This window comes from Pelodiscus sinensis, chromosome 1 (assembly GCF_049634645.1).
Source record: "Pelodiscus sinensis isolate JC-2024 chromosome 1, ASM4963464v1, whole genome shotgun sequence".
NCBI lineage: Eukaryota > Metazoa > Chordata > Testudines > Trionychidae > Pelodiscus > Pelodiscus sinensis.
The window spans coordinates 97,032,652-97,059,009 of record NC_134711.1 but is presented as its reverse complement, the minus strand read 5'-3'; the positions used below and the strand labels follow the sequence as shown (position 1 = coordinate 97,059,009).

The 26,358-nt window shown below is 40.5% G+C and overlaps 1 protein-coding gene across 2 annotated transcripts in view; it reads right to left on the bottom strand.

The window, feature by feature from the left end:
• NUAK1 (NUAK family kinase 1) overlaps window positions 1-26,358 on the bottom strand; it is a 69,184-nt gene that overhangs the window by 32,159 nt on the left and 10,667 nt on the right. Inside the window, exons 1-2 of one of the 2 annotated variants that reach the window (XM_075938501.1) lie at window positions 9,543-9,696; window positions 7,293-7,413 (exon numbers count right to left, since the gene is read on the bottom strand). In XM_075938501.1, coding sequence (XP_075794616.1) covers window positions 7,293-7,413; window positions 9,543-9,635 — 214 coding nt within the window. In that variant the 5' untranslated portion in view covers window positions 9,636-9,696. Of the gene's footprint in view, window positions 1-7,292; window positions 7,414-9,542; window positions 9,697-26,358 lie in introns of those variants that run through there. The other variant, XM_025178936.2, reaches the window with a different exon arrangement.

Here is a 26,358-nt window from a genome sequence, read left to right as displayed (position 1 = left end):
CTAACTGAAGAATACAAACATATAACTGGATATACGTAACTTCTCTACCAAAGATGTATTTGAGTTTTAGTACATTTTGTAAGGGCAACAATTGTTCTCCATCATACTCTGTACTACTACAGCAATAATTCCTGAATGTAATCTCTCTACTGAACTATATTTAGAGGGCTTGAAATGATGGACTCAGATTCTATTCAGAGCTTTACAACTCCAAGATAGGACTGGCAGTGCAGAGACCACTCTCGGCTCAGAGATCTGGAAGTCTATTTCCCTCAAAGTGATTAATATTCCTCTTCAGGAACAAAAGAATTACACTTCTGCAGAAACCCTATGGACCACATTCTGCTATTAGATGAATACACTTTCTTTATTCATTTAAAGCCCTGGTGTCCAACAAGCTAACCACTAGCTGCATATGGCTATTTGGCCGGTTGAGGGTGGCTAGTTGGCTATGGCAGGAGCCACTATGTTATTTACATTTTTCAGAATAATGTGACTAGTTTGCTCTAGGAGTAGCCACTATAGTGACTACTGCTTCAGAACTGGTTGAACACCATGGATTTAAAAAAATTCAAGTTATGCAAATGTGGCCCTGAGGGTAGAATTTAGCCCTAGCAGTATGAGGCATATGAATATGCCTTTGCAAAGACTAGTCAAAAGGATTCAGTGGTGTTGCGGACATCTCTTTGGTATTTTGCCAAATTTATTGACACCTAATTTAAAAAAATACCCTGATCCCTTTGTTTCTGTGTTTACAGAGTGCTAATTCAGACTGGGCCGGAGTTTATTTGTATTTATTTGAAATGGACTACCTCCTCATGGGCTAATTTCTTTTGTTTTATATGTAACCCTGAGGTAAGAATTCTAGTTTGTTGGTTTAAGGGGGGCAAGCCAATCTCCTTCTACTGGAACCATTTGAATTCTCCTCATGCCTTTGCTCTCTATCAGAGCAATCTCCTAAATTAGTTCCAGTATGTTGACATTCCTTCCATCTGGTGTCTTTCCATTCCACGGTATTTTTATTACTCTCCTAACAGCCGCAGACAGAAGTACCTTACCTCTGCTACAAAGTGCTCTTTTATTAAAGGTCAGCCAAATCCAGAGAACAAGCAAGTTTATCTTTAATTTTAGGCACATGGGCTGGAATAACCTTTTCATTCAATAAAATCATTTAAAGCCCAATTAGCGCACTCATGTTATAAAGGACAAATTATTCCTCAGAAAGACATGTGAATAATGGGACATAACTTCTTCCTAACAATTTTAGACTAATGTATCTCATGAGCTTCATGACTAGCTGGAAAAAAAAGTGTCATTTTGTTTTAAAGCCTCAAGTCTGTATCTTCAGAATATTATTTACTAATTTAATGTTATATAATTTTAAAAAATAAAAGTATGTGATGGGCCTGGGTAGCCTTACTCTTTCAGAGTCCAATTCAAGAAAGCACTAAGCACGTTTAACTTGAAGCATAAGATTAGCAACCATTGAAGTCAATGGAATTTAAAGCATATTTAAATTCGCTTTCCTAAATCACAGCTGTATACAGTGGAAATACAATGCATTTTTTCTTAAATTAAAGGAATATAGTTAAGATCCTGTGATAATCATTTTAAATCAGTCTGTGGGTTAAAATCAATCCCTATCAAGTGGATTAAATCAAAATGAGAGCCATAATCCTTGCTGATATCAATTTTCTATGTATATGGATGAGACATAGAATCTGATGTTTCACCATTTAAAAAAAGAAGCTGAGAAAAATGTGAGACTCACTAAATCAGCCATAACGTTTCATCTTTCTGTTACACTAATCTTAATTTTATCTGAGTGAAGAACAGACTTGCTAATTACATCTTTAAATTATGACTGCAATTGGCTTGGAACTTCAGATAAGCAAGCATATGCCATGAGGTGGCAATAACACATTGTTTTTATTTCTTAAAGTTAATGTAGCTTGAGTTCATGGCAAAATGTGATTTGAAATTGCCAGTGTGCTCAGGAACCTAAGGGTTCATCTCACATGTGGTGTTGTTTAGGTGTTAAAGCATACTGAATGAAAGGAAATTCACGTGGGTGGAGCATGATAACATGGGAGTTAAGTTTGTTTATACTTGTTTCATTACTAATCGCTACACTATAAAAACTGTTTTATATTCTTGGATGTTATCAAAAGAAAACAATAGAAATAATATACTTGATGGTCAAAAAGCTACACAGAGGAAGCCAATTAGCAATATGGTTAAATGGTATCACCACTGAAATACTTTGCCTTGGTTAAATGTTTTTTAAAACAATCTCAGTGTGACATGGATCCTCCATATTTTTATGGAAATGTTTTAATATAAATATGCATAACTCAAATATGCTTCATGAAAAATGGAGCAAGTAACCTATCATTTAAGAGTTTCTAATCCCCTGAATATAGTGTATATTGTATTTGTGTGCATGTATCTTTCTTGTACGTGAAGTCAGAAGTATGACATGTAACCTATTTATTTACTAAGGTCTTCTAGTGAAAGTCATCTGTGGTATTTAAGGAACTTAAAGGCCCAGTTCTCAAGACAATGATCTGTGAATAATGTTGTTTTTCCTGTAAACCTAAACTGTGGCTGGTCCTAAAAAGACATGTGACCCTACTACCTGGTGCTGGAATCCATTTTGAATTTGGTATTTTCCCACAGAGGTGGGGAGAATGGCACAAAGACTTCCTGTCCTGGGGAAATTTTATTTAAGCAATGGGAAGCAAACAATGATTGTCTTCAGCTGTCTACCCACATCAAGAGGACACATAAAATCACCTGGAAACAAAAGAATTCTAACCATAATGGTGAAGATGAGCTGTTGGACCCAGGTCAGAAATATCAGCTCTGGCCTGAAAAGACTTCCCCTGAAATAAGAACTGGGATAAGAAGCTATGATTTTTAACAACTTGTCCTAGTGTATTAGGCTCAGCAGGCATGTTTTCTTTTATTTTAGCTTAGTAACTTGCAACCACTTAAATCCTACTTTTTATACTTATAATCACTTTTTTTTATCAAACTCAGTGTAAATCATTCTTACGAGGGGGGCAGATAACTGTGCATCTATCTCTTTCATTAAGAAAGGGGGAGAACTTTATGAGCCTTCTCTGTGTAAAACTTTTATACAGAGTAAGATGGATTTATTTCGGGGCTCGGTCCCTTTGGGGCTATGCTGAGGGTTACAGTCAAATCTCTGTAACTGAGACCTCCTAGAGCTGAGCTGTTATCAGTGTCTCTGGGTTACTTTGCTAGGGGACTGTTACCCCAATGCTGTGCCTTTTCTGGGGGAGACCAGAGCTCCTGGCACAGCAGGACAAGACAGTGGGTGTCCCAGATAGCAGGTAGGCAGGCTCAGTGGCATGACCAGCCCATCAGGCAACAGTTTCAAGGGGATCTCTGTGACCAAACCCAGGACAATCAGCTTTCTAGTTTTTCCTATTCATGTTAAGAGCCCAACCCCAAATGGGCTTCATGCTACAGGACATGTATTGATGTCAGGAATTCTCCACATGGAACTCACACGATCAGGCACTCAGGTCCATTTTGACTGTCTATAAAAATTTAGGGTGGAACTGACTGGCAGTGACTGAAAACTAACTGATCATTTTCTGTTACTGTTGCAGAAGCATGATATGAAATGTTAGCTCTAAGAAGTGTTTGTGCATGGCACATTAGGAAATATATACCATCTTTGTAAATATATGTTAGATTTTAAAGATTTTACATTGAAGTTAAAAGGTTTAAAATAAACTAATTTCCTAATTAGCAAGGTAGGAAACCTAGTTCAAGTCAGTTTACATTTGTAATTTACAGTTTGTGAAAGTGTGAAGAATTTTTTATTCTCTTTATTAATCAATAAAATGCAATTGCAAAGACCTAAGGAAATGTGTTTTTTAAGGAAAATGCAATTTTAGCACTGTGATGTTTTAAAGGAGTTTGATCCTTCAAGGTACTGAGTGTCTTGTTATTGACTTCAATGGGCTTTGTATCGGGCTCATAATATTATAATTCAGTAAGAAAAATCTTTGTTAAATCATTTCCACCTAATTTGCAAACAATCTGTTCACTTTTAAAAAAGTAACTTGTCCATTTCACAAATTGAAGAACTCTGTTCAGATTTACTGAAACCCAGGACAACTTGCAGCAATGGAAACACTTAGATAAACACTGTAATTCACGACATAGAGATCCACAGGCCTGATCCTGTGCATCCATGTGCATAATTTTACTCCCATGAACAGTCTTACACATGTGTAAGAGTTTACAGGATTGGGCCTATACACTCCCCATATTTTAACTTTTATAAATTAAAGTATTGCCAGATGGGATGTCTTCTGCAGTCAGACTACCCATGGAATAATATGTTTGCTCTCAAAGGCTTTAGATACCAAGTCCTGGAGTTTGCAAGGGGGGAAAGAGAGAGGGAGGAGGGGTTTTGCTTTCTGTGTTAAAATTTATGCCCTGAAATCAGAACACTTCTGGCAAAGTCAGCTTCATCTTTTCAGTCCTTTTCATGGAATTTAAAGTCACTCGAAAGAGCACTTCCCTTCCAGCTGCACTCTAAAGATTGCCAATTACAGTCCTGCATGAGAGGATGGAATTTCTTCTGATTCAGAACTGGAGGTCTACTTCTTTCAAACAGCACATGAGATAAATTCATTTTGATTTGGGTACAAAAAGTATCAGTAAACCAGAAAGTCTATTTACATGCATTTGGATTTGCTTAGCATTAAAAACCAATGGCTTATGTTTACACTGAGTTGACAAATTCAGAGGTTAATCACCTTTAGCCAACAAGGTCAAAAGGATACCAAAACATGGATCCCATTTCAGGAAAACATGTGTTTGTAAGTACAATTCAAAGAACTGTTAAAGATCTTCCAGACAGAGAGAGAAGTACTCATTCCAGCCAGACTCAGTGCAGCTCGGCACCTATATTTATAGATTTTAGGGCAATACAAGTCTCTTCTTAAATACCCATAGAAAAAGATACATTTTAAGTAGACAACAGAAAACTAAAATAACCTTATTTATAATAATGTAACTATAACCAATTTTATGGCTCATTCACAAAGCTTATTATGTACTCTAGTCTTTGATGTAGCAAGATCCAGTATCTGCCTAATCTCAAATATGGAAATAATCCCATATCTTCATTGGAACTATCTCAGTCTTCAAGTGAAGCACACGAAGAGTTACATTTCTGAGCTGGGATCCTACACATTCTGCAGCATGTAACTATTCTTCTGGTGGATATGGCTATGTCTCAGTTGCTTTGCCACGCACTTCAGTACCCATGGTGTAATGTTGGCCATTAGAGAATACTTCTTTTTGTCTCCTGGAGTTGGTAAAGCAACAGCTGCTATGCCTCTGTTCCCAGTGTCACGTGACTGATTTTGTAATGGATAGGATCACACTGTGCATCTGAATTCCTACTGCCCATCTGCACAGGCCATGACTGAAATACAGAGGGCCATGCCAGACTGCTCTAGTTTCTAGATAATTATTTTGTGTCAGTAACAGAGCAGCTATTCGACCAGGGATAGAAGCAACCAGTAATGGCATGAACATCCTGAAAACCTCTAAAGATCAGAGGAAAGCTGCCTCCAATTCCCATATAAATAAGCATCACTCATGCTTAAGGCATCACAACAAAATTAACAGCAAGGGATCTTACTTGACAGTAACACTGTCATGTGCCAAATGCACTTTCAGTACGGTAGAAGGGGTGAAGAACCCTGAGCTGCAAACCCACTTTGGTTCTGTTGTGGAAAGGGATCATATTCAGCTGGAATAAAGGAGCTGAGGGTTATGGATAAAGGTTTTGCTTCAAGCTAATTTTAAATTATTTTCTGTTTTTAAATTGTTCTAACTCTTCAGTTAATTTTACTGGGTTACAATATTTTAAAGCAGAGCAGGAGACATAGGAATGGCACTTTTTCAAAGCATTGGAGCATACCTAATTTTTTAGTTCCAGTACACACTGGAACTAACTTTTGCTCCATTTGCAACCCACATGCTGACACAGCATCCCTCCCCTTTTCTGTTCCCAGTTCCTGTTATGAGTTTATTCCATAAAAAGATAGATGAATTCATCTCCTTTCAAGTAAAAGAACATGCTTTTGAATAGCTCAATATGTGATATTGTAACATAATTCCAACCCAGACCTTGTTTTAATCAGTCAGATCAACTCTCACAATAGAGTTGCCATATACCTATCATCACCTAGCCTGTACCGTGGGTGTGTAGAGTTAATACATAGGACCAAATTCAGGTGCCTCTTCCCAATATAAGCATGTGAAAAAAGAAAAGTGACTAAGTGGAGCCACAGCTCCCTCACATCTTTAAAGTTTCCACTTTACTGGTCTTTTGTGACAATGTTCCTACTCAGGGGCAGAGAATATATACACTTCCTGACCAGTTTAGTTCTAGCCAGGATGTCAAAGCCTGTGCAAGGAAGGAGGAGGAGTTTCCATTACAGGCCAGTATTCTATTTTTTTTTAAAGTGGCCTTTTAATACCTGCTCCTCTCCAGAGTCAGAAGCAGCCCTGAAGCCAGGAACTCTCTGTTGAAGAAATCTACCAGTCCCACTGCCCTATGCTGCAGGGAAGGATGCCAGAATGCAGAACCAAGGGAGGGAGATGGAACTGGACTGGAAGAGAGGAGTGGCAAGCCAGTGAGTGGATTGGGAGGAAGGGTTGAGAAACCAGAGCTTAGATTCAGGAGAGAAAGGAGCCTGGAGCCTGGAGAGAGCCAGCAAGAGGGGATGGAGGCAATGAAAGAACAGAGTGGAGGCAGGGGGGGAGACTGAGACCAACCAGGTGCTCCAGAAAAGTTAAACAATTAACTACATGGGAAATGGTTGGGGGTGGGAAAGGTTCAAAAATTTTAAGACAAGAAGAGATGATAAGATATCTAGTCTGACCTCCTCTGTGGTTGAGGAATATGAACTGAAATTGACTTTATATTGTGAGGGGGGAAATTAAGTTGATTTTTCTGGTTTGGGACCGGAAGGATTGAATGGTTTGTAAGACAGTTCTCCTCACACACAGACACCAGCATTTCAGCCACACATTAGCAACTTCCCCCATGCAAGGACCAACTGTGGTTGCTAGAGAAGCGGTCTGCATCTGCAAAGTGGAGTGTGATTTGAAGGGGAATTGGTGCACAAAATTCTAGTAAGAGACAGTATAAGCCCTAACCTAAAAGCATCTGAAAACTAGGTCTGAGACAACAAACAGTACAGATGGTCAAAAGCATCACAGTCACTAACCTTCAAATATAGTGATGATATGAGAATGGCTGAGGGATGACATGATTTCAATCTCTCGTCTGATGTGAACCATATCTTGTTCATCCTTAATTTTGTCCTTACGAATGGATTTTATTGCAACCTATAAATGCAGGAAATCAAAGCATTACTCTTGGAACTAAACAGATGCAAATAATCTATTAGGAGAGTTCAGAAAATAAATACAGATGTCAGGTGCTGGCACAATGTGGAATGACCAAAACAAAGTTTTAAAATAAATACCCCATTACCTCTTCCACTTCATTACAACAAATACACTCTCATTACTGCAGTGGATCACATTAAGTTTTGAGATTTTTATTTGCATGCCTTTATCCTGCAAAAAAGGGTGGGGTTTTCAAAAAAACACTCAGCATTGGCTTAAATCTGAAGTCAATGGTAAAACCCCCCACTGATATCAATGAGAACAGCATTTGGCCAGAGTTCATTGTTTTGACAATCTCACATAAAAGCTTTAGCCCATTCCCATTAGAAATCCTATTTGTTTTTCACATAAAAATGCTGAAATGTTAAGGTACCAATAACAAAATATATTGGAACAAGCTCATACAATGAGCATGGTTTTAATACAAGTTATTACATGATGAGCTACAATATGCAAGTCCTAAGTCCTGAGCAAGTCTTAAGTAAAAAATAAAGAAATCCTTAATATTTGGAGCCTTGAAAAAATCACTCTTGTATAAATCCTGTGCTTTCATTTCCTATACAGAACTTGGGCAATCACTCCAAAACCATATCCTTCCTGCATCCTTCCTCAATCAGCCACCTTTCTCAAGTACATCATGTGACTGGGTATCTTTCCAAAAAGCAGGGTGGGAACAGAGGAAGTGATAGGCAAACTTGCAGCACAAATTCAGACTCAAGTGTTTGAGTTGCCTGTGGAAAAGAGAGGACTTTTATAAGCTAGTTCATATATAATTGTGGGGGTCAGATTATACTACAAAAGAAAAACATAAGCCAACAACAGTAAGACCCTGATTGGTGGAATGTGTTTTTGAATGACAGCAAATGGCAACACAGACTTTATGATCAGAGATACTTACCCCAAATGGCTTTTTTTATAAGTCCAGGCACAAGGAATAAATTACCAGCTGATTTAAAAATCAAACATGGGCCTTTCAGCTAACATAATTATCTGACAATGCACCTCTAGTTTCCTTGCTCTTGCTATGGAGGCCACCTTTGTGGGTGAATAACACTTTTGTTATTCCACTTGCTTATTATAATATGGAACTATCTTGAGAAAACATTTTGCCTTGTGAAAAAATATGTGGGTTTACAGTGTTCCAGTCTACTATGACACACTGCTTGAGTGCATCAATCATTGCAAATGCCACTATTGGTGCCATTTTAATTAGCGGTGTGAATTGTTAATCAGTTAACCAGCAAGCATCACTCTGGGTGATGTTCACAGATGACTAGCAAGGGCTGGAGCAGTCCCTGCCCACTGCAGGCAGGGGGCTGTTCCAGTCCAGCTGGGCCTGCTGTGGTCAGAGGGCACTCCAGTCCAGCCAGAGCAGTCCCCACCATGGCACGACGTATTGAAGGTGGGGAGCACTCCAGCCTGGCCAGAACAGCCATTGTCTATGGTGGGCCGCACTCCAGCCTGGCCCAAGAAGTTCCAGCTAGTTAATAGATTAAATGGGATTTTACAACTCTATTTTTAATTATTATATTGTGTAGCCTCAAGGACATTGGGGAGAAACAGGAAAATATAAAAGAATATTAAAGTGAACTATGGTTAAATGGAATCATGTTACAAGATCAGGTTCCTTGCTAGTTACTACAGAGTTCCCAAATTGGGAAGGCATCGCTATTGGGGAAAAAAAACAAAAAACCACATTCTTAATTTTAAGCGTGAACCTAAATCCCCCTGAAGTCAACAGAGCTTAAACTTTAAGCATGTGCCCAAGCACTACCCTGATTCATGAATGAACAACAGCAGACAGTAAAGGATGAGTGGAGTCATATTTAAAAGCTAAAAAACTTTTTTCTGCTTCTTAAAAAAATGTTTGGGATAGAAGCTTAAAAAGTAAAAGTGCAATGCAATGTTTTCATTGAGGATTCAAACCTTTCTAGTAAAGGTAACAAGACAAAGTCCCCATCAGAGGAATTCCAAGAAGAGAGCTAAAGCAGCCAACACTAGCAGACAACATATGATTTTTTCTCTTTATCCACTTCTCTAAGGCAGCCTAGGCTGTAAGTGCATACCTTGTTTACAAGGAGGATGTGGGTGGCTCTTGGAGCAGCACATGCATTCCTGCAAGTAAATTTAGACTTGGGTAAAAACATGCTTTTTATCATAATACAGCCTTGCACTTGGCTCGCTACAAGAATTTTAAAAAGATTTTATTGTCAAGAATATAACAGGTAGCAAATTCTTCACCATCCTGGATCCAGAAAGGAATAATGGCATCCAGCACTGCAAGACAGACTTCCACATCCTAACTCTCTACTGGACCAACTGGAAAATTAGGTCCTTCTCTCTCCTATGTAGTTTCTACAGAAGAATTTTAAACATGGAGGTAAGTGCACCTTATATGAAAAATACAACAGTGATTCAAATTATGGTTGCATTATAGAAATTAAAATGTGTCTTTGAGTTTGTCTTGGAATACAGCGTGATGTGTTGTCCGTGTCTACATTTTTCAAAAGTACCTAAGTGACTTAAGAGCCTAAATCCAATTTTCAAAAGAGTCTTAGGCATGGAGGAGCCTGTCTCATGGAATATCACTCTTTCTTTAGTGTTTGTCACTTTTGAAAATTTGAATTGGGATCCTAAGTAATTTAGGATTGCTTGTAAATGTTACCCCATTTCTTCAAGTCCTAGACCCACTGAATTCAATGGAAGTTTTCCCATTGATTTCTTAGCCCCAGGATTTCACCCCATCCAAGAGAAGAAACATCTACACAAACTGGTAACATAGACTTTCACACTTCTCCAGTCCAACAGGTTCTTTTGGTCTCAGTGACTGATAGTTAGGAATCATGGAAGATGAGGGTTGGAAGAGATCTCAGGAGGTCATCTAGTGCAACACCTGCACAAAGCAGGACCAACCCTAACTAAATCATCCCAGCCAGGGCTATGGTTAAGCTTGGAGCTAAAAACCTCTAAGGGTGGAGATTCCACCACCTCCCTAGGCAACCCATTCCAGTGCTTCACCGCCATTCTAGTGAAATAGTTTTTCCTGTTATCCAACCTAGACCACCCCCACTGCAATGTGAGATCATTGCTTCTTGTTCTCTCATCTGCCACTACTGAGAATGGCCTTTCTCCATCCTCTCTAGAATCTCCTTTCCTCTTCTTAAGAAAGAACTCTCTCTTCCCCATCCACACACACCTTTTTCTGAAAGAGTTCTTTCGGAAAAAGGCTTCTTCCTCGTAGAAAGAGGTTTACCAATGTCAGAAAAACCCCTCTGTTCTTTCGATTTTCTTTCAAAAGAATGTGATTGTAGTGTGGATGTAATTGAAGTTTTTTCAGAAAAACGGCTGTTTTTCTGAAAAAAAACCCTCTGTAGTATAGACATACCCTCTGAGGCTGAAGATTATGTGGGCATGGCATCTGAACTTCCTTACCAATCCTACAATTGGTTGAGTTCAGTGGGGGAGAAAGAAATGGGAAAATCTCCCCTCCCCTCTTCTGAGGATAGCCAGAAATAAATAGAATAAATTTTGCGCTCTTCAGAAACTCAAAGTTCATTCAAAAACTGAAAAAAACAACAAAGACAAAAAAGTCTAACCAGCAGCTAACTCTTTTTCACGGACGTATCTAACCCCAGTCTTAAGAGTCAATAATGTGCCCCACCCTCTGCTGATTTACTGGAAAGAAAAGGAAACATACCTAAAAGTATAACTAAAGTAGAAACTTCTGCACTGTGGAGTACTACAAGAAAATCTTGCCCATTCTGACTCATTTTAGAAATGTCCAGTGTTAAAAGTTAGGTCACGTGGGTGAGGTGCATTTGGAAATGAAGTTTTCAGTTAAAAAAACCCCACAACATCACACTTTACCGTTTAAACATTTTGAGTTAGATTGTCAGTAACCCTCACACAGTCCTGCAGGGCAATAAGGTCCCCTCAGCTGACCAGTGCTGTTGTGTTGCATCATGCCATTGAGTCTTGTCATCTATGGTTCCCCCTCCAATAAACAAACAGGCAAAGATGAGGCAGAGCCACAGCTGCACTCCTCCATGCAATGGTAAGAAGAGATGGCTGCGCATGAATTTCAGGGAAGTAGGTTACTCCCTTTGCTGGGCTGGGCTACAATAAATTACCTTTCTTAGTTTGCTAGAAAGAGGATTTATATTCGTTCTCTGGGTCTGCCTGGGGGATGGTGGAGAATTTCTCAAGTATATTTCATACTTATTTGGCTTTTGTTTGTTGCAAATATTTTATACTGAGTTATATTTCATAGATGGTTCGTGACAGTTACAAAGGTTTCTGTACATTCAGTGCTATCTTCATGAGAAATGTTTCATTTCTTCCAGACTTCTGGGCATAGCAAAATGGTTAGAATTTTCTGTAAAGATAAAGAGCACTGAGCACAGCAAAATATGATATATCATAAACACTTGGTAAAGACCACAAGGAGGTAGTGGGTGTTCACTCCCTGGGCACTCATTCAATTCCCATGAGGCATGTACGTCTGTGGAACCAATATGGCCATCAGTTAATTGGCAGGTGAGGATGGAGATTAAGCCATACTGACCTAATTGTGAACAATAACGCCATATTTTCCTGAAATAAAAAAAAAGTTCCTTTTGGCTGTTTCTAACTGATTTTTTAAATACAATGTTCCAAATTCTGACTCATTCCCTCCTGGGATTTCATGAGCGTACACAAAGCAGAATTTGCCCTATGGCATACATTTATAGATTTTTAAGGCCAGAAGGAGCCATTATGATTATCTAGCCTGTCCTCCAGCATAACAGGCAATAGACTCTCCTGCAGTAATTTCTGTATTCAATATGTTCTGTATGTCTGATTAAAAAAAACTATCTTCTGTTCTGCAGAATATTTTTGTGTTGAAAAATTAAAAAAGCAAGATCCATCTAGATTCTGTGTGCTCACAAGCTGTTCCATTTCAATTTGGAGGGTGGGAATTTTAATCTGATTCAATCTCTTAGGCATAATAGTTAGGCTATGGAGCAAATTCCAATTTGTTACTGCAACAGCATTCTAAGAGTGCAGGGAAAATGACATCAGGGAGAGAATGCAGTCCCCTGAGGGAGGAAGACCAACTACTGTCACCAGGAAATATGTTAAAAATGCAGCTTTAAACAGTTATTTAAAGCAAAATAGAGTTTGTTCTGTGTGTGTGTGTGTGTGTGTGTGTGTGTGTGTGTGTGTGTGTGTGTGTGTGTGTGTGCGTGCGCGTCTCTCTCTCTCTCTGTTTTAAAATATACATAGGTCACCACTTTCTCAAATCTGTGCACACAGGGGATCACCAATGTGTGATGGGAACTAGTCAGGTCCAACAAGTTCTACAGCTCTGTTTCCTCTCCTCTGGACTTTATGGAAGGTGATGTGTAGATCAAGCCATTGCTGACTTCCAGATGCTAGGACTGGATGACAGGGGATGACTCATGTGATGAGAACCTCTTCTGTTCATTCCTGTGGAAGCACCTAGCATTGGCCACTGTCAGAAGACAGGACACTGAACTAGTTGGACCATTGATTTGGCCAGTATGGCTGTTCTTATGTTCTCATTTTCTATGTGTGGAGTTATAGGGTAGAAGCAGAGATAGTATTTGTTGGAGGTGACTGAGAAGGACACATTTTCCTCCACTGCCCTGTGGAGCATAGTCAGGGGGGGAAAAAAACTTGGAACTGTTATATTTTTCATGGAGGTCCCCCCAGTCTCAGGCAGTCCCTGGGGCAGCTGCAGTCAACTGAAGAGGAAGGAGCCCCTGTAAGTGTAATTCCATTGGAATTGCTCTGCCAGGGCCCAGAGAGGCACCAGGGATCAAAGCTAGGTACAAGGCCTTATTGGGTCTCCTAGGTTTGGAGGCAGATTCCCTGGGTTGTTCCATGGGGAAGGAGAACAATCAGGAAAGAACTCCACGAGGATGGCATCCGTGTGTTGATTTCTTCCCCTAGAGCCCCCACATGTGTACCTTCCCTTACTCCTGGGCTACACTACAGCTCTCTTGGCAATCTGACTTCAAGCCATATTGCTAAACGACAAACTTTTACAAGAAGCTTCTGCAAAGGCATAGTAAACACTTCGGGTGTGTCTAGACTACAGGGGTTTTGTTTTTTTTTAAAGTGGCCTTTTTTCAAAAAAAACTTCCCCTGCATCTAAACTGCCGCCAAGTTCTTTCAAAAGTAAATCGAAAGATTGCATCAGTTTTTTTCAATCGCAGAAAACCTCATTTTACAAGGAATAACGCTTTTTGAAAATGCTCTTTCGAAAAAGGGCAACCTATGCTTTTTCGAAAGAGAGCATCCAGACTGCCTAGATGCTCTCTTTCGAAAAAGTGGTTCACTTTTTTGAAAGTACTGGCTGTAGTCTAGATGCTCTATTTCTTAAGAGGCTTGTAGTCTAGATGTATCCTTTATGTGCTGAGTGGAAAGTAAGATAAAAAGGCATTATGAGTTGCTGTAAAATTAGTGCCAGGCGCAGTAGCGGCCCGTCAATACAGGTAAAGTAGGCGGTCACCTAGGGTGCCAAGATAAATGGCTGCTGAGGGCTTTGGAGGTGGGGGCGCCGATCGCACGTTTCGCCTAGGGCGCCAGTTGCCAGCAGCTAGTCTAGGGCCACTCTTGGCCAGGCGTAGTATGTTGGACGGATATGCCTCGGAGTGTTATCCTTTTGCAAGGTATACAGAGCGAAACCATCACAGTACCACCATTTTGGAGACTATTACTTTTTAGATCCTGCCAGCCAAATTATCTCCATGGAGATACTGCCTGGGAGACAATCATGCAGCAAAATCCTAATTAATTATTTATAAACTACCCAACTCCATTGTTTAGTAGATTGGCAAACAGTGTCATAATCAGGGAAGTTGCTCAGATGCTTTCCTTTTAAGCAAGCAATGGTGCAATCTGTACCCAATGGAACCCTGCTGATTTAAACCCCAGGGCTTTTGCTTTTTTTTTTTATTTGCATGTTTGTTCAAGTCATTACATGAATGTTTCCAAAGACGAATTCTGTTGTTTAAGAGCCAGCAGCTGCATCAACAAGCACATAAGGGCAAACAAGCATGTGCCAACCAAAGGTTATGCAGGCACCTTTGATTTATCTCTTTTAAAAGACGAGGAACCTTTTACAGGAAACTCATTTTGCATGGTAAAAACAGAACATCTGTAACTATCTGCCGCAATCCTCTACTTGCCAACCAGTCACATATAAAAGATTCTATTTTCCAAATCTGAAGCTGATTTACTGCTACCGTATCGCTGCCTGTCACGAAACTCTCTCCTGATCAGGCACAGAAAGTCCTGGGTCTAGATGATAAATGTCAAATCAAAATTTTATTTGCATAAGATGAGACACTATGTGCTGTGCCTTTGTAGAGAGCCAGGATACTTTTATCTGTATTTTACTTCTTTCCAATTTGTTGGCTTTAAATGCCATTATCATATCATGAGCGGTGACTCAGCAACAGAGGAGGAATTAGCGACTCATAAATATTAGGTGGCTTTTCATTGCCTTTATCATGCCTCTTATATTTATATACTCAGAAAGCTGTCTGTGTAACTGGGTATATGGAGCAGTAGAAGCAATCAGACCAAGAAATTTATGCTGTACATATTCAAAGCGGGTGACAGAAGGTGATATGTGCAACACCCTTCCTCCCCTTTTGCTCTTATCCTCATCTATGGTACATGTTCACAGGATTTATGTGCGTACTTCCTGAGTAATGCCCTGCTGGAAATTTTACATCCCTTGATTGTTTGGTACTGGTTGTCCTCTGCTATGTAAATGCAGCTTGGCATATTTTTACTGTGCATCCTCTAACAAAATTCCCTGGACAGACCCATTATTTTGGCATTCGAAAGAAGCACCGCCTTGTCTTTTCATTATTTCCAACTGGAAATGACAGCTCTGCATCATCCATTTCAAGACTGATTTACCCTCAGCAGTAAAAGGCAATTTATCTGATGTGGCATAAATCTTCTTCCCAACAGGACTTAAAATATGGGTTAGGAGTTTGGTTACTCATGTTCCATCTTTGTGCAGTGGATCTTGGAAAGTGTGGTGGGAGGACTCAGTCAATAAGCAATAAAACCTTTCATTTCTAGATTATTGATGGATCAAATCCATCCTAAATCAGTTACCATCTGATAGTAATCTGGTAGTCTGAATCCAGTTGCCACAGAAGACTTCTTCTTACCCCAAGACCAACACATGACCTATGGACCTTGCAATAGTAAAGTAAGACACCTTCCTCCAAAAGCATGATTTTAAATATGGTGACAATACAATTCCATATTGCAGTGGTTATGTTCAAAATGAAGAATAAATATATCATAATCATTCATAGGGCTCAAGTGTAACTCAAGATAGGTGTCCTGGAGCTTATGGTAAGGTGAATTCTAAAGCTTACCTTCCTAATAAAAAAGGGATTTAAAAAAAAATTAATTCTTACATTAATTGGAATGAAACCTGTACCTGTTGCTTAGACCTGTTAGAAAATTAAAATATATCACTTTTAATACCTATAGCTTTGTGCACTCCATCCTGAGGAAAAAAATCTTACGCTCTGCTTCCTAAGGACATTAGTTAAAAAAAAAAAAAAGAGTCTGAAGTGTTACATGCAATTATTTTTAGGTTGAGAATGGACAAAATAATTGTTCAATTTCTGAAAAGTGGATAACCACCTCATTTCCAAAGGCTCATAACTCCAAAACGTCTTATTACCTTCAAACTTTCAAAGAAAGTTCATCTCTGGACACATGAGAAATTCTTTGTAAAAAGATGGAGTTTAGGTTTTTTTTTTTTCCTGGAACATAACAAAGGTTCATGATTGGAATTAAAATAAAAACTACCTTACAACCTTAACTATACAGTCATTACTCCTTAAGAGACGTTACCCAATACTGAAGGCCACTTTCATTGAAAGGATAAAAACTGCATTTATATTAACTTCTGGTGAAGTTGCCAAGCAGATGTTTATTTTTGGCTTCCACATTTACTACAGCCAAATGCAACATCGAATTGGGATTCCACAATGTCTAACTGCTTTCCTTCAGGTTACAATTTTGTTGGAACAAAAAAAAATGACTTCACTTATAAGTAGGGAAGAAAAAATGGGTAGTATCTGTTTCTAACATGTCTGTTTATAGCATAGTTTGAATAAAGCTGCAATTATGAAATCTTTGTTATTCAACAGCTTCCAAACACAGCATAGCATCATCCAGAACATATACAAGGGAGGAAAGCCTACAGCAAGTATCTCATGTGCCAATCCTTTAACATCTGCAAAGTCCACGTGCAGAATGTTTATTGCTAATTTAAAATACTGGCAAATCAGGAAAAGGGGCAATGAAAGAATTCACAAGTCCCAAGATCACTGTGCTCAGTTTTGCATGGTTACTAAAAATTCCTCCTCCAAATGCTAAAAGACAGTTCTCAAAATTAATTTTGGGGCTTGATTTCTCAGCTACCATAGCCAAGGATATAATTAAAAGTGCCAAACTGAAGCAGTAGAAAGGCTCTTTAGTGATTCAGTAGGCAACATCTTCACTGTGAATTGGTCTCGAAGCACAATGTTTGGAGACACTATGCCTTTGTAGGTGCTCTTTTGGGATGAAATGTAAAAGCAAGATGCTGGCCATGTGTCGTCATTTAAAAATTATTTAACATAAGGGTGCTAGCTTTGGTGTTCTGGCCAAACTCCAGCTTTATATAGTCTCCTTGTCTAACTACCCCCTTTAATTTAAACTGGATAAAATATTATTCACAACCTCTTAGAAACTTGCAGCCTGCTGTGTGCTGTTAAACAGTTGCCACATTGCACTCCATCAGTTAGCAAAGTCTGTAATGTGTTTTGGCATATGTTTAGGTGAAACGTGCTAAATAAATTACACACACACAAAAATAGAAGAGTTTTGGATGCTTCTAAAACTCTTTCTTACAATTATCTAGCACTTTCCAAGGATCCACCTGAAAATACACTGTCCTTTCAAGGATAAAGTCCAGTTGAAGATGTTGTAGATCAAGTTTAACATTGCCTTCATTAAGGGAATTCTTCACCCTATTTTTTCTCTCTATTATATACTTCCACTAAGATAATTAAACCTATCTTAATAATAAGACCCAATGTATGGGCATGGGCATGATAATAAAAATGCTTGGCTTTCTCTGCCAGAGCTGTAACAAAGGAGACATCTTCAAAACAAGCTCTTAAAATAAAACAGGAGGGGAGAAGCACTGCATGCCCCTCTAAACAGTCAAAATCCAACACTGCCTGAAGCTAGTAGTAGTTTTGCCATTGACTTCAATCACAGCAGGACTGACCCACTATGAGAGGAAAAAGGTGCCTCCCGACGACACTAGTGAGGGAAGAAGTCTGCCACCTTCCTCAAGTATGTCACGTAGAAGGAAATAGGTCTATTGGGGTGTGTCTAGACTACAGGGTTTTGTCGACAAAAGTGGACTTTTGTCGACAAAACTATACCTGCATCTACACTACCGCTGAATTCTGTCGACATAACGTCGACAGAACTCAGCAGTTTTGTCGACGCTGGTAAACCTCATTTTACGAGGCATAACACCTTCTGTTGACAGAGTTTCTGTCGACAGAAGGTGTTATTGCATGTAAACTGTCCTTTGCGTCTACACTACCATGTCGACAAAGCAGCTTGCTTTGTCGACAGAACTGAATGTAGTGTAGACGCTCTTTGTCGACAGAAGTTTTGTCGACAGAATCTGTCAACAAAACTTCTGTCGACAAAAGCCTGTAGTCTAGACGTACCCTTGGATACACTCCAATTAACTAAAAGGGCCTGCAGCAGCCTAAGATTTCCCATAAGCCCCCACAGCGGGTAGAGGCCTGTGAGATGATGGACAAAAGGCCCTTTTGGGGGCCTTGTAATCACTAGGCAACCAATGAGTTAATGCTGGAACTACCAGCCAATGATGGCTGGTAGCCTCACACAGCAGCTGGGAGAATAAAAGAACTGAGGAGCACGAGATTAGGTGGCTGTCGGAGGGGGAAGCAGGCTAGACTGAGAAAGCAGAACCAATGGAGGTAGACTGGAGCTCAGGGTACAGCAGGAGAATGACTGGGGTGTGGTTTTGCCTGCCAGGGTTGAGGGCCCTGACCTGGAACACAGTGGAATGAATGGGTAGACCTGGGTTCCCCAACTTATTCCCAAAGAAAAACTTAAGAACCAAAGGGGGTTCCAGACAGCTTGAGGATAAGGACCAGCTAACCCTTGTGAAACATAAGGGGAAGCTCATACACCCCTCGGAGCTAGAATGTAATGTCTTTGCCTGGTTAGAAATTAAGACAAGAAGGACAGATGGACTGTCCAGGGGAACTGAACAGACTGTGCAATGCTCCATTTGACCAAAGAAAGGTGCTGACATACTATGGTATCAGCTCATAGAGCCTCTATAGCAGGGGTGGGCAAAAGGGCCTCCATGGGCCGGATCTGGCCCACCAAGTGGGTGGATTCAGCCCGCGGAGGCCCTGCTGCCCCCTTGTCCCCAGGCCTCCGTTCTGCCCCCACCCCACGTGCAGCACACGGCGCTTCAAACCTAATTGACCTGGGGGCAGGGGAGCATGTGAAGCCTCCTCCCGCCCTGCCAGGAGCATGTGGCGCTTTGAAGTGCCGTGTGCTGCTCGCAGGGCGGGGGGGAGAAGAGAGGAGGCTTTGCTCGCTCCCCCGCCCCCAGGCCCTAATTGGCCTAGGGGTAGGAGAACACGGGAAGTCTCCTCCCACGCTAGGGGTATGGGCACTTTGGGGGAACGTGGGGTGGGGGCAAAGGCACTCCCTCACCCCCAGACCAATCATTGTCTGGGGGTGGATAACTCAGAAATATCTTGGCCCCGCCCCTTCCGCTTGATGCCCGGCCCCTTCCGCTCAATGCCTGGCCCAGGGCCACTTCAAAAATCTCCAAAGTGGTCACCGGCAAAAAATGATTGCCCACCCCTTCTCTATAGAATCACAGGGCTAGAAAAGACCTCAAAAGGTCCCCTGAACCCATGGCTGGACTAAATATTATCTAGACCATTTCTGACAGGTACTTGTCTAACCTGCTCTTAAAAATCTTCAATGATGGAAATTCAGGAAAGCATCAGGACTGCTTTATGCTCATCAAACCACAGACTTTTGGGGGTTCTCTCCTCCATCCTTAATAAGAGGTAATTTTCCATTATAAATGCAGGGGAGGTTGTCTTCATGCATATGCTTTTACAATTCTCATCCTGGGTTTTATGTGGATTTTGTTTTATTCCCCTGAAGATGCTGTCCTTAGAAGCAGAATAAGAGTTAATTAAAAGGGAAAAGATATTATTATTACTGGGCATTACCAGGGGGCATGGAGAGATTTTATTTGAAAAAAATATTTTAAAAAATAATGACTATGGACTATGACTACTAATCAAGACCCAGTCCTGTATAACTTGAGCATCTAAAATTCCCAGTTAAATCAATGAGATTTTGGGTGTTCAAGGAATTTGGGACTGGACCTGAAGTTCAGGCTCTAGGATTGCCCCTTATGGGAAGCAATTATAATACAAAGTGTGTTTTATGCACAGGGAATATTATATAAGTACAGAAATGTATGTAATGGAGAGGAAAGGATAGGGGCTAGAGTTTATCACACACATAGGAGTATAAACTCTGAAGCCTTATTTTATAATTTTATAAAATAATCCAGACTGCAAATACAATCCTCATTGGGGGGCCTAGTAACTCACAGTCCCCCATCCTGTTTGGAGAACTGACCCTGGAAAATATTTTCAAATGTTGGCAACTGTGTCAGTTAAACCTCACCCAGTTTCCTTTGTTCTAGGTCTGCAAATCATTCTGTAATATTAAACTCTCGTCTCGTTTTATAATAATTCCTACTTTGGTTTCATCTTGTTCAGCCTGAATGGTATTAATTTAATTGCCCTTTTGGTTATGGACCATCCTGGAAATTATTACAGAGTTCCATGGAATTATTACAGAGGGAGGAAGGAAAAGGCTAACTGTTTTAGCCCATTCATCTCTGATTTCTAAGAAATATCTGTAGTCCTGAAAGCAGAGAGACCTGCTGCTGCTCCTTTCTATTTAGCAAAAGTAAATGAAGGGGCCTCTCTAATGGCTCAATGGAGAGGCAGCAGCATGGGGGCAGAGGCATCAGGCGACATCGCAGGGATGGTGCTGGGGAGAACCTACTTTTAAGCTGGCTCCCCCCAGCACCGGCTCCCCCCCTTTTGCTGCCTCTGATACAGAGGCAGCAAGGGGGCGGGTGGGGGAAGTGAGTAGTTGAGTCACCTAGCAGTTTTTCAGTGACAGAGAAAAATACTTATTCTCCCTGTTCAGAAACCAAAGTGGTTGTTCTGAGCAATCAGGGGAGAACTGAACTTGAAAAAGAGGCACCTCAGAACAAAGGAATGGGTAAAAAACCCTTTGGCAATGAACTCACTCAGACTATGTATCTCACTCAAACTGTAACCCGCTCACCCTGTCACACACACACCCTTTTCTTGGCATCTGCGTTAGCAAGTCAACTGAACAAGGGAGAGTCAGCGCTCAAATTTCAAGGATCCTTTTGCCAAAAATTTAGGTAGAGCACCAACAGCAATGCAGGCTTCCCACTTCACCCTGCCAGTGACCTTAACACAGACTTGGATGTACCACTGTCCCCAGAGTAGAGAACAATTCCCTTTCTCGCTACTTGGTCCAGAATTTCATCTCAGCAAATACCACAAATCATGTTATACTGTGTAGAACTATTTAAGTGGTGCTGTGCAATGTGAATTGCTATCCACAAGGGACTGAGCTAGCGACTGCCTAACCCATTTTATTTAACTTTTTACTTAAGCTACCCTGAAGGAGGAGGTTGCATAGCTACCCTGGAACTCAGAACCGCTTTCATCTCATTTGATCCATGCATTCCTTTTGCTAAGTGGCAGAAATAATTTAATTTTTAAAACAGACCCTAAATAAAAACATTTGCAACACTTTCTACCTAAATTACTGGCTCCACTTCCTAGAAATATATTAACCCTGACGTGGCTAAAATAAAACCAAATGCATTACTTTCAGTGAAGTCACACCAGCAATTAAGTCCCTTTTTTTTGCTACTGGATCAAACCATGCATTCCATTAAACTATGTGTTTTCCCAATTTTGCATTTTTTCATTTTTAAAAAGCAAGAATGCACATGGCTATAACACTGATAACTTCCAACTCAATCCTATATTAGTTTGTGCAAGTACTGTACTGACCTCTCAGTTGCATCAGATAATCCATAACAAGGATTAACAGAGCTGCCTTCTTGAAAATGAAACAATTTTAGCCCTCCTTTTACTGTGATTGCTTTCTGAAGTGTGCTTTAATGTACATGCCATAGCTGAGACGGAGCCAACATTCAAATTAGTTTACATAATAGGCTGTTAAAGTGTCATAGAGGGCTTTGTTGGGCAGATAGTGAGAAGAATTTGGGTGTACAGTGAAACAAAGACACAGCTGCCTGTGCCAAACATTCAGTTTATGGCAATACTTCATACAAATTATTCCCTATAACAACTGAAATGTCATATCCTACAACCGCATCCCAGGCAACCTCCCAACAGTGCTCACTAAGGCTGCTGTCTGATGTGCTGTGCACACAAACACCAGTAATACCCAGATGTTCTCTATGTAAAACATTTGGTTTGAAATTCATAGCACTTCTTTCCAAAAAGCCATTACATTTGTTTAATGGACTCATACAGTTCAACTAAAATATCCTGGAGCAGACATTTGACTGCAATTCTACTCTATGAGCCCCATCTGCAAAGAAGAGAAAAAGCAAATGAGAATGCTTTACATGATTTATGCAGCCTTTATGATCAGCCAGTTCATAAAACAAAAGCCCTGTTCTACAGAAAATAACACAGATTGCTTTCAAGTGTGTCGCTAAGACCTTGCCTGCATGAAACAAATACTTCTATCAAAAAGGCCAAAATTCTTCATCTTACAACAGTGCTAATGTAACCAAGAGCAGAATTTGGCCCAACGCCGTCACAAGATGTGACAGATGTGATTTTCTGTTTTACATTCAGGGAAAGTGAATAATGATAACCAATAACATTCATGGCTATAGTTTTCTTTGCGTCTGAGAAAGGCTGGAAGGTGGGAGGTTAAAGTACATAATGAAATTCTTTTCTCTAATGAATTCTTCTACGGTAATATTCATTCCATAAGCAGTTCAGGGTCCTGTTAAAAAACATTTTTATAATGAAATGCTAGGAAGGATGAACTGACAGATATACTTATTTCACTGAAATAAAGAGATGTTTAGAAAACTCTTGGGCTATGTTTACATTGGCAAGATTTTGCGCAAATATTCTTTAATGCAAGAGTTTTTGCGTTAAAGTATTTGCGCAAGAGAGCGTCTACACTGGCATATGCCTTTGCGCAAAAGCTGTGCTTTTGCTCAAGAGCATCCGTGCCAGTGTAGACGCTCTCTTGCGCAAGAAAGCGCCGATGGCCATTTTAGCCATCGGGCTTTCTTGCGCAAGAAATTCATGTTGCCTGTCTACACTGGCCTCTTGTGCAAAAACAGTTGTGCAAGAGGGCTTATTCCTGAGTGGGAGCATTATAGTTCTTGCTCAAGAAGCACTGATTTCACACGTTAGAACATCAGTGTTCTTGCGCAAGAATTCCCCACCAGTGTAGACAGGCAGCATGTTTTTGCACTAAAGCAGCCGTTTTGGCGCAAGATCGTGCCAATGTAGACACAGCCCGAGTCGGATTATTCTCAGGATAAGACTGATGCTGAAAAAGAGCATCAGCCAATCTCTCGGCTGCCAATATGCTGCACAATTTTTTGCTGAAGGCCCTTGTAAATTATGAGTCTTAACTATTTAAGCTGAGAATGGGGTAGGATATGGGGCATGAAGAAGAGGTGACAATCTGTGGGTGAAAAAGAAGATAACATCTATAGAGCTCATGGGATACAACTAGGCTACGTCTATACTGCAGGATTCTTGTGCAAGAACTGTTTTACGCAAGAGTTCTTGTGCAAAAGGTCTTCTACAAGACTGTGTCCACACTGCTATGTGCTTTTGTGGAAGAGATGTGCTTTTGTGCAAGAGCGACCATGGCAGCGTGGACATTTTAGCCATAGGGCTTTCTTGCGCAAGAAACCCCTGTTGCCTGTCTACACTGCCTTCTTGAGGAAGAGCTCTTGTGCAAGAGGGCTTATTCCTCATGGTGAGAGGAATAAATCTTGCGCAAGAAGCCGTTTTCCAACGCTTTAGTGTAAATTTACTTGTGCAAGAACACACGTGCAGTGTAGACCCTCTGCAAGTTTTTGCACAAGAACAGCCATTCTTGCGCAAAAAGCCTGCAGTGTAGACGTAGCCCTACAGTCTCAAAGAAAGATGCTCACGTTACTTGTCACAGAGAAAGTGCATCGTTTTCCTGGGATGTATGAGGCTGCCATATATAGTCAGTAGAAGGTCCCTAAGCCTATGATTAAGGCATTGGGTAGTACTTGAGAGATTGGGCTTCTGTTTCTGGCTCTGCCCCCTATTTCCTGTGTGACCTTGTGCAATCACTTAATCTCTCCTGAGACCACATCTTCACTAGAAAGGGTTTGTCAGTATAGCTAAACCAGTATCCGTATATCATCAAACCCTCCTAAGGTGGGACCGCGAGGTCCCGCAGTCCGTGTCCTCCGGGGCGAGAAAAGCCCCGTTCGTACCTGCAAGTCGGGGACTGCCTGTATGTTTATACCCGGCGTATAAGACGACCCCCGATTTTTGGGGGATGTTTTTTAGTATAAAAAGTCGTCTTATAAGCCGGAAAATACGGTATCCCGAAACAGAGCTACTGTATAGACTTACCCTTGAAATATGCTATATCAGCAAACAGACTTTATGCCAGTATTAAGTGTGTTTACATTAGGGCTTTCGCTGGCATAGCTGTTTTGGTTAATGTTGTGATTTTTTTTTTCATATTCCTAACTTATATAGCTGTGCTGGCAAAACTTTTAAGTACAAAACAGACTTCATTTCCCCTTCTGTAATATGGGGGAAATAATTCTTCCTATCTCAAAGGGATGTAGCAAGACTATGTCAATGCCTGCGGGGTTCTCAGACATTATCGTAATGACAAACGCCACATAAAAATGAATGAGGAAAAGATGAGTTAAATAAAGAAAAGGCAGTGCGAGATATAACAGTGGATAAACAACCTATTACTCATATGTAGAAAAGGTTCAAAAATTCTTTGCTTGTGGGTAGGAAGTGAGTACCCCTCATGTACACAGTTATCTGGGTTAATTAAGGCCAACTGAAGCTCATTCTCAGATGACTGAGACCAATGAACCGTAAAAACAGACCTAACATCAAACAAACAAATGTTTACCTAACCATTGCTATCACAACAGAGTTATCAAATATTTTAGCCTTTGGTGTAGGTACAACTGTGCTGCTTTCTAATGCACTTTAAATACTCTTATGGTAAGGCAATAGTACTGTATTTTAGCTGGTATTTTTACAGGCTATAATATTTCATATCGGTATGCAACTACTTCAAGCCTCAGGGAGTGCAGTGTTAGTCAACCTACCCTCCTGCTGAGCATTCAGCTACCAAGGCAGTTTCACTCTTCAGTCTGCCCCAATGGTCATTTTTTCCAATGCCAAAATGTTCCACTTGGAACAACAAACCACAGAATATTGCTAAGGTGATTAAGGGGTATGCCTTCAAGTTTAACTACAGATGCAATGGTTCTAAATTCCAGGAGTACACTATTTGCCCTATTTTAAGCATGTTATTCCTTGGGACAAACACAATTAAATCCCAATATGTATTATGATTTTATTTCTGCAAAGCGTTGCAACATCAAAACCAAAATTCTAAAGGTGTATGATCTTGGACTATTTTTTTTTAAGAAATGATGCATGGTAATTTTTCTTCCTAAAACTTTCACTTAACTATTGATAAATGCTTGTATCAACAATAAACAAAACAGTTATTTTCAATTATGATCTTCTAGCAAAGACCGATCCTAACATTTCTGCTGCCTTGAAGAGTCGTTTTTATCTAACCCTCATTGCTGGATTATGTAGCAGGATCTACAAGAAAAACATTCAGACTCATTTCTCCCAAATACAGTGAATATTATGGAGGTGCCCTCTAACATGTGCATCATTAGGATTGCTCCAAGACTAGTAGTTATAGTAGGGATTAGATCCCTTTTCTGGGTATGGGAAATGTATTCTGGAGGCATCAGCAGCAACTCCATATTCTAAACTGCACTGTGATTTCTGCACTGTGATTTCCTATCCCAAAGCAGGGCCAAATCTCTATCTCTTAATGATTGAATTTAGTCTCCAACTTTAGCAAAATAATCCTTCATAGGACAAATGAGTGTTCTGGTTTTTTCAGTCAAGTATATACAAATCACTGTATCCATGCCAAAGCACTGGGGCTTAAAAATACCCTGTCTGCCCCCCTCCCCTGAAAATGCTGCAGCTCTCCAGCACACTGAAGCATTCGTACCATGGGGAGTGTCTTTCAAACATGAGTCCCTGAGATCAGACACTTGGCTCCTCCAATGGTACTGCCTGAGCTCTCCAATATGCCAGCAGCATAGTGCCTCTGTGCCAAAACACCAGCATATCAAGGTCTACCTGGTAGCCAAGGCAACAGGTTTGGAGAAGCCGTTTAAGCACTGATGCCTTGGCATAGAGACAGTGGCTCTCCAGTTACTCTCCTGACCCCCCACCTCGGATCAAATCTCCAGTCACCATCGAGTTCCCCTCATCCCACCTCATGTCCTCCTTGGTTCACAAGCACTACAGGCAGTCCCCGACTTCAGTCCCGGTGCCCCTGCGGACCACAGGCACCGGGAGCGAAGCCGCA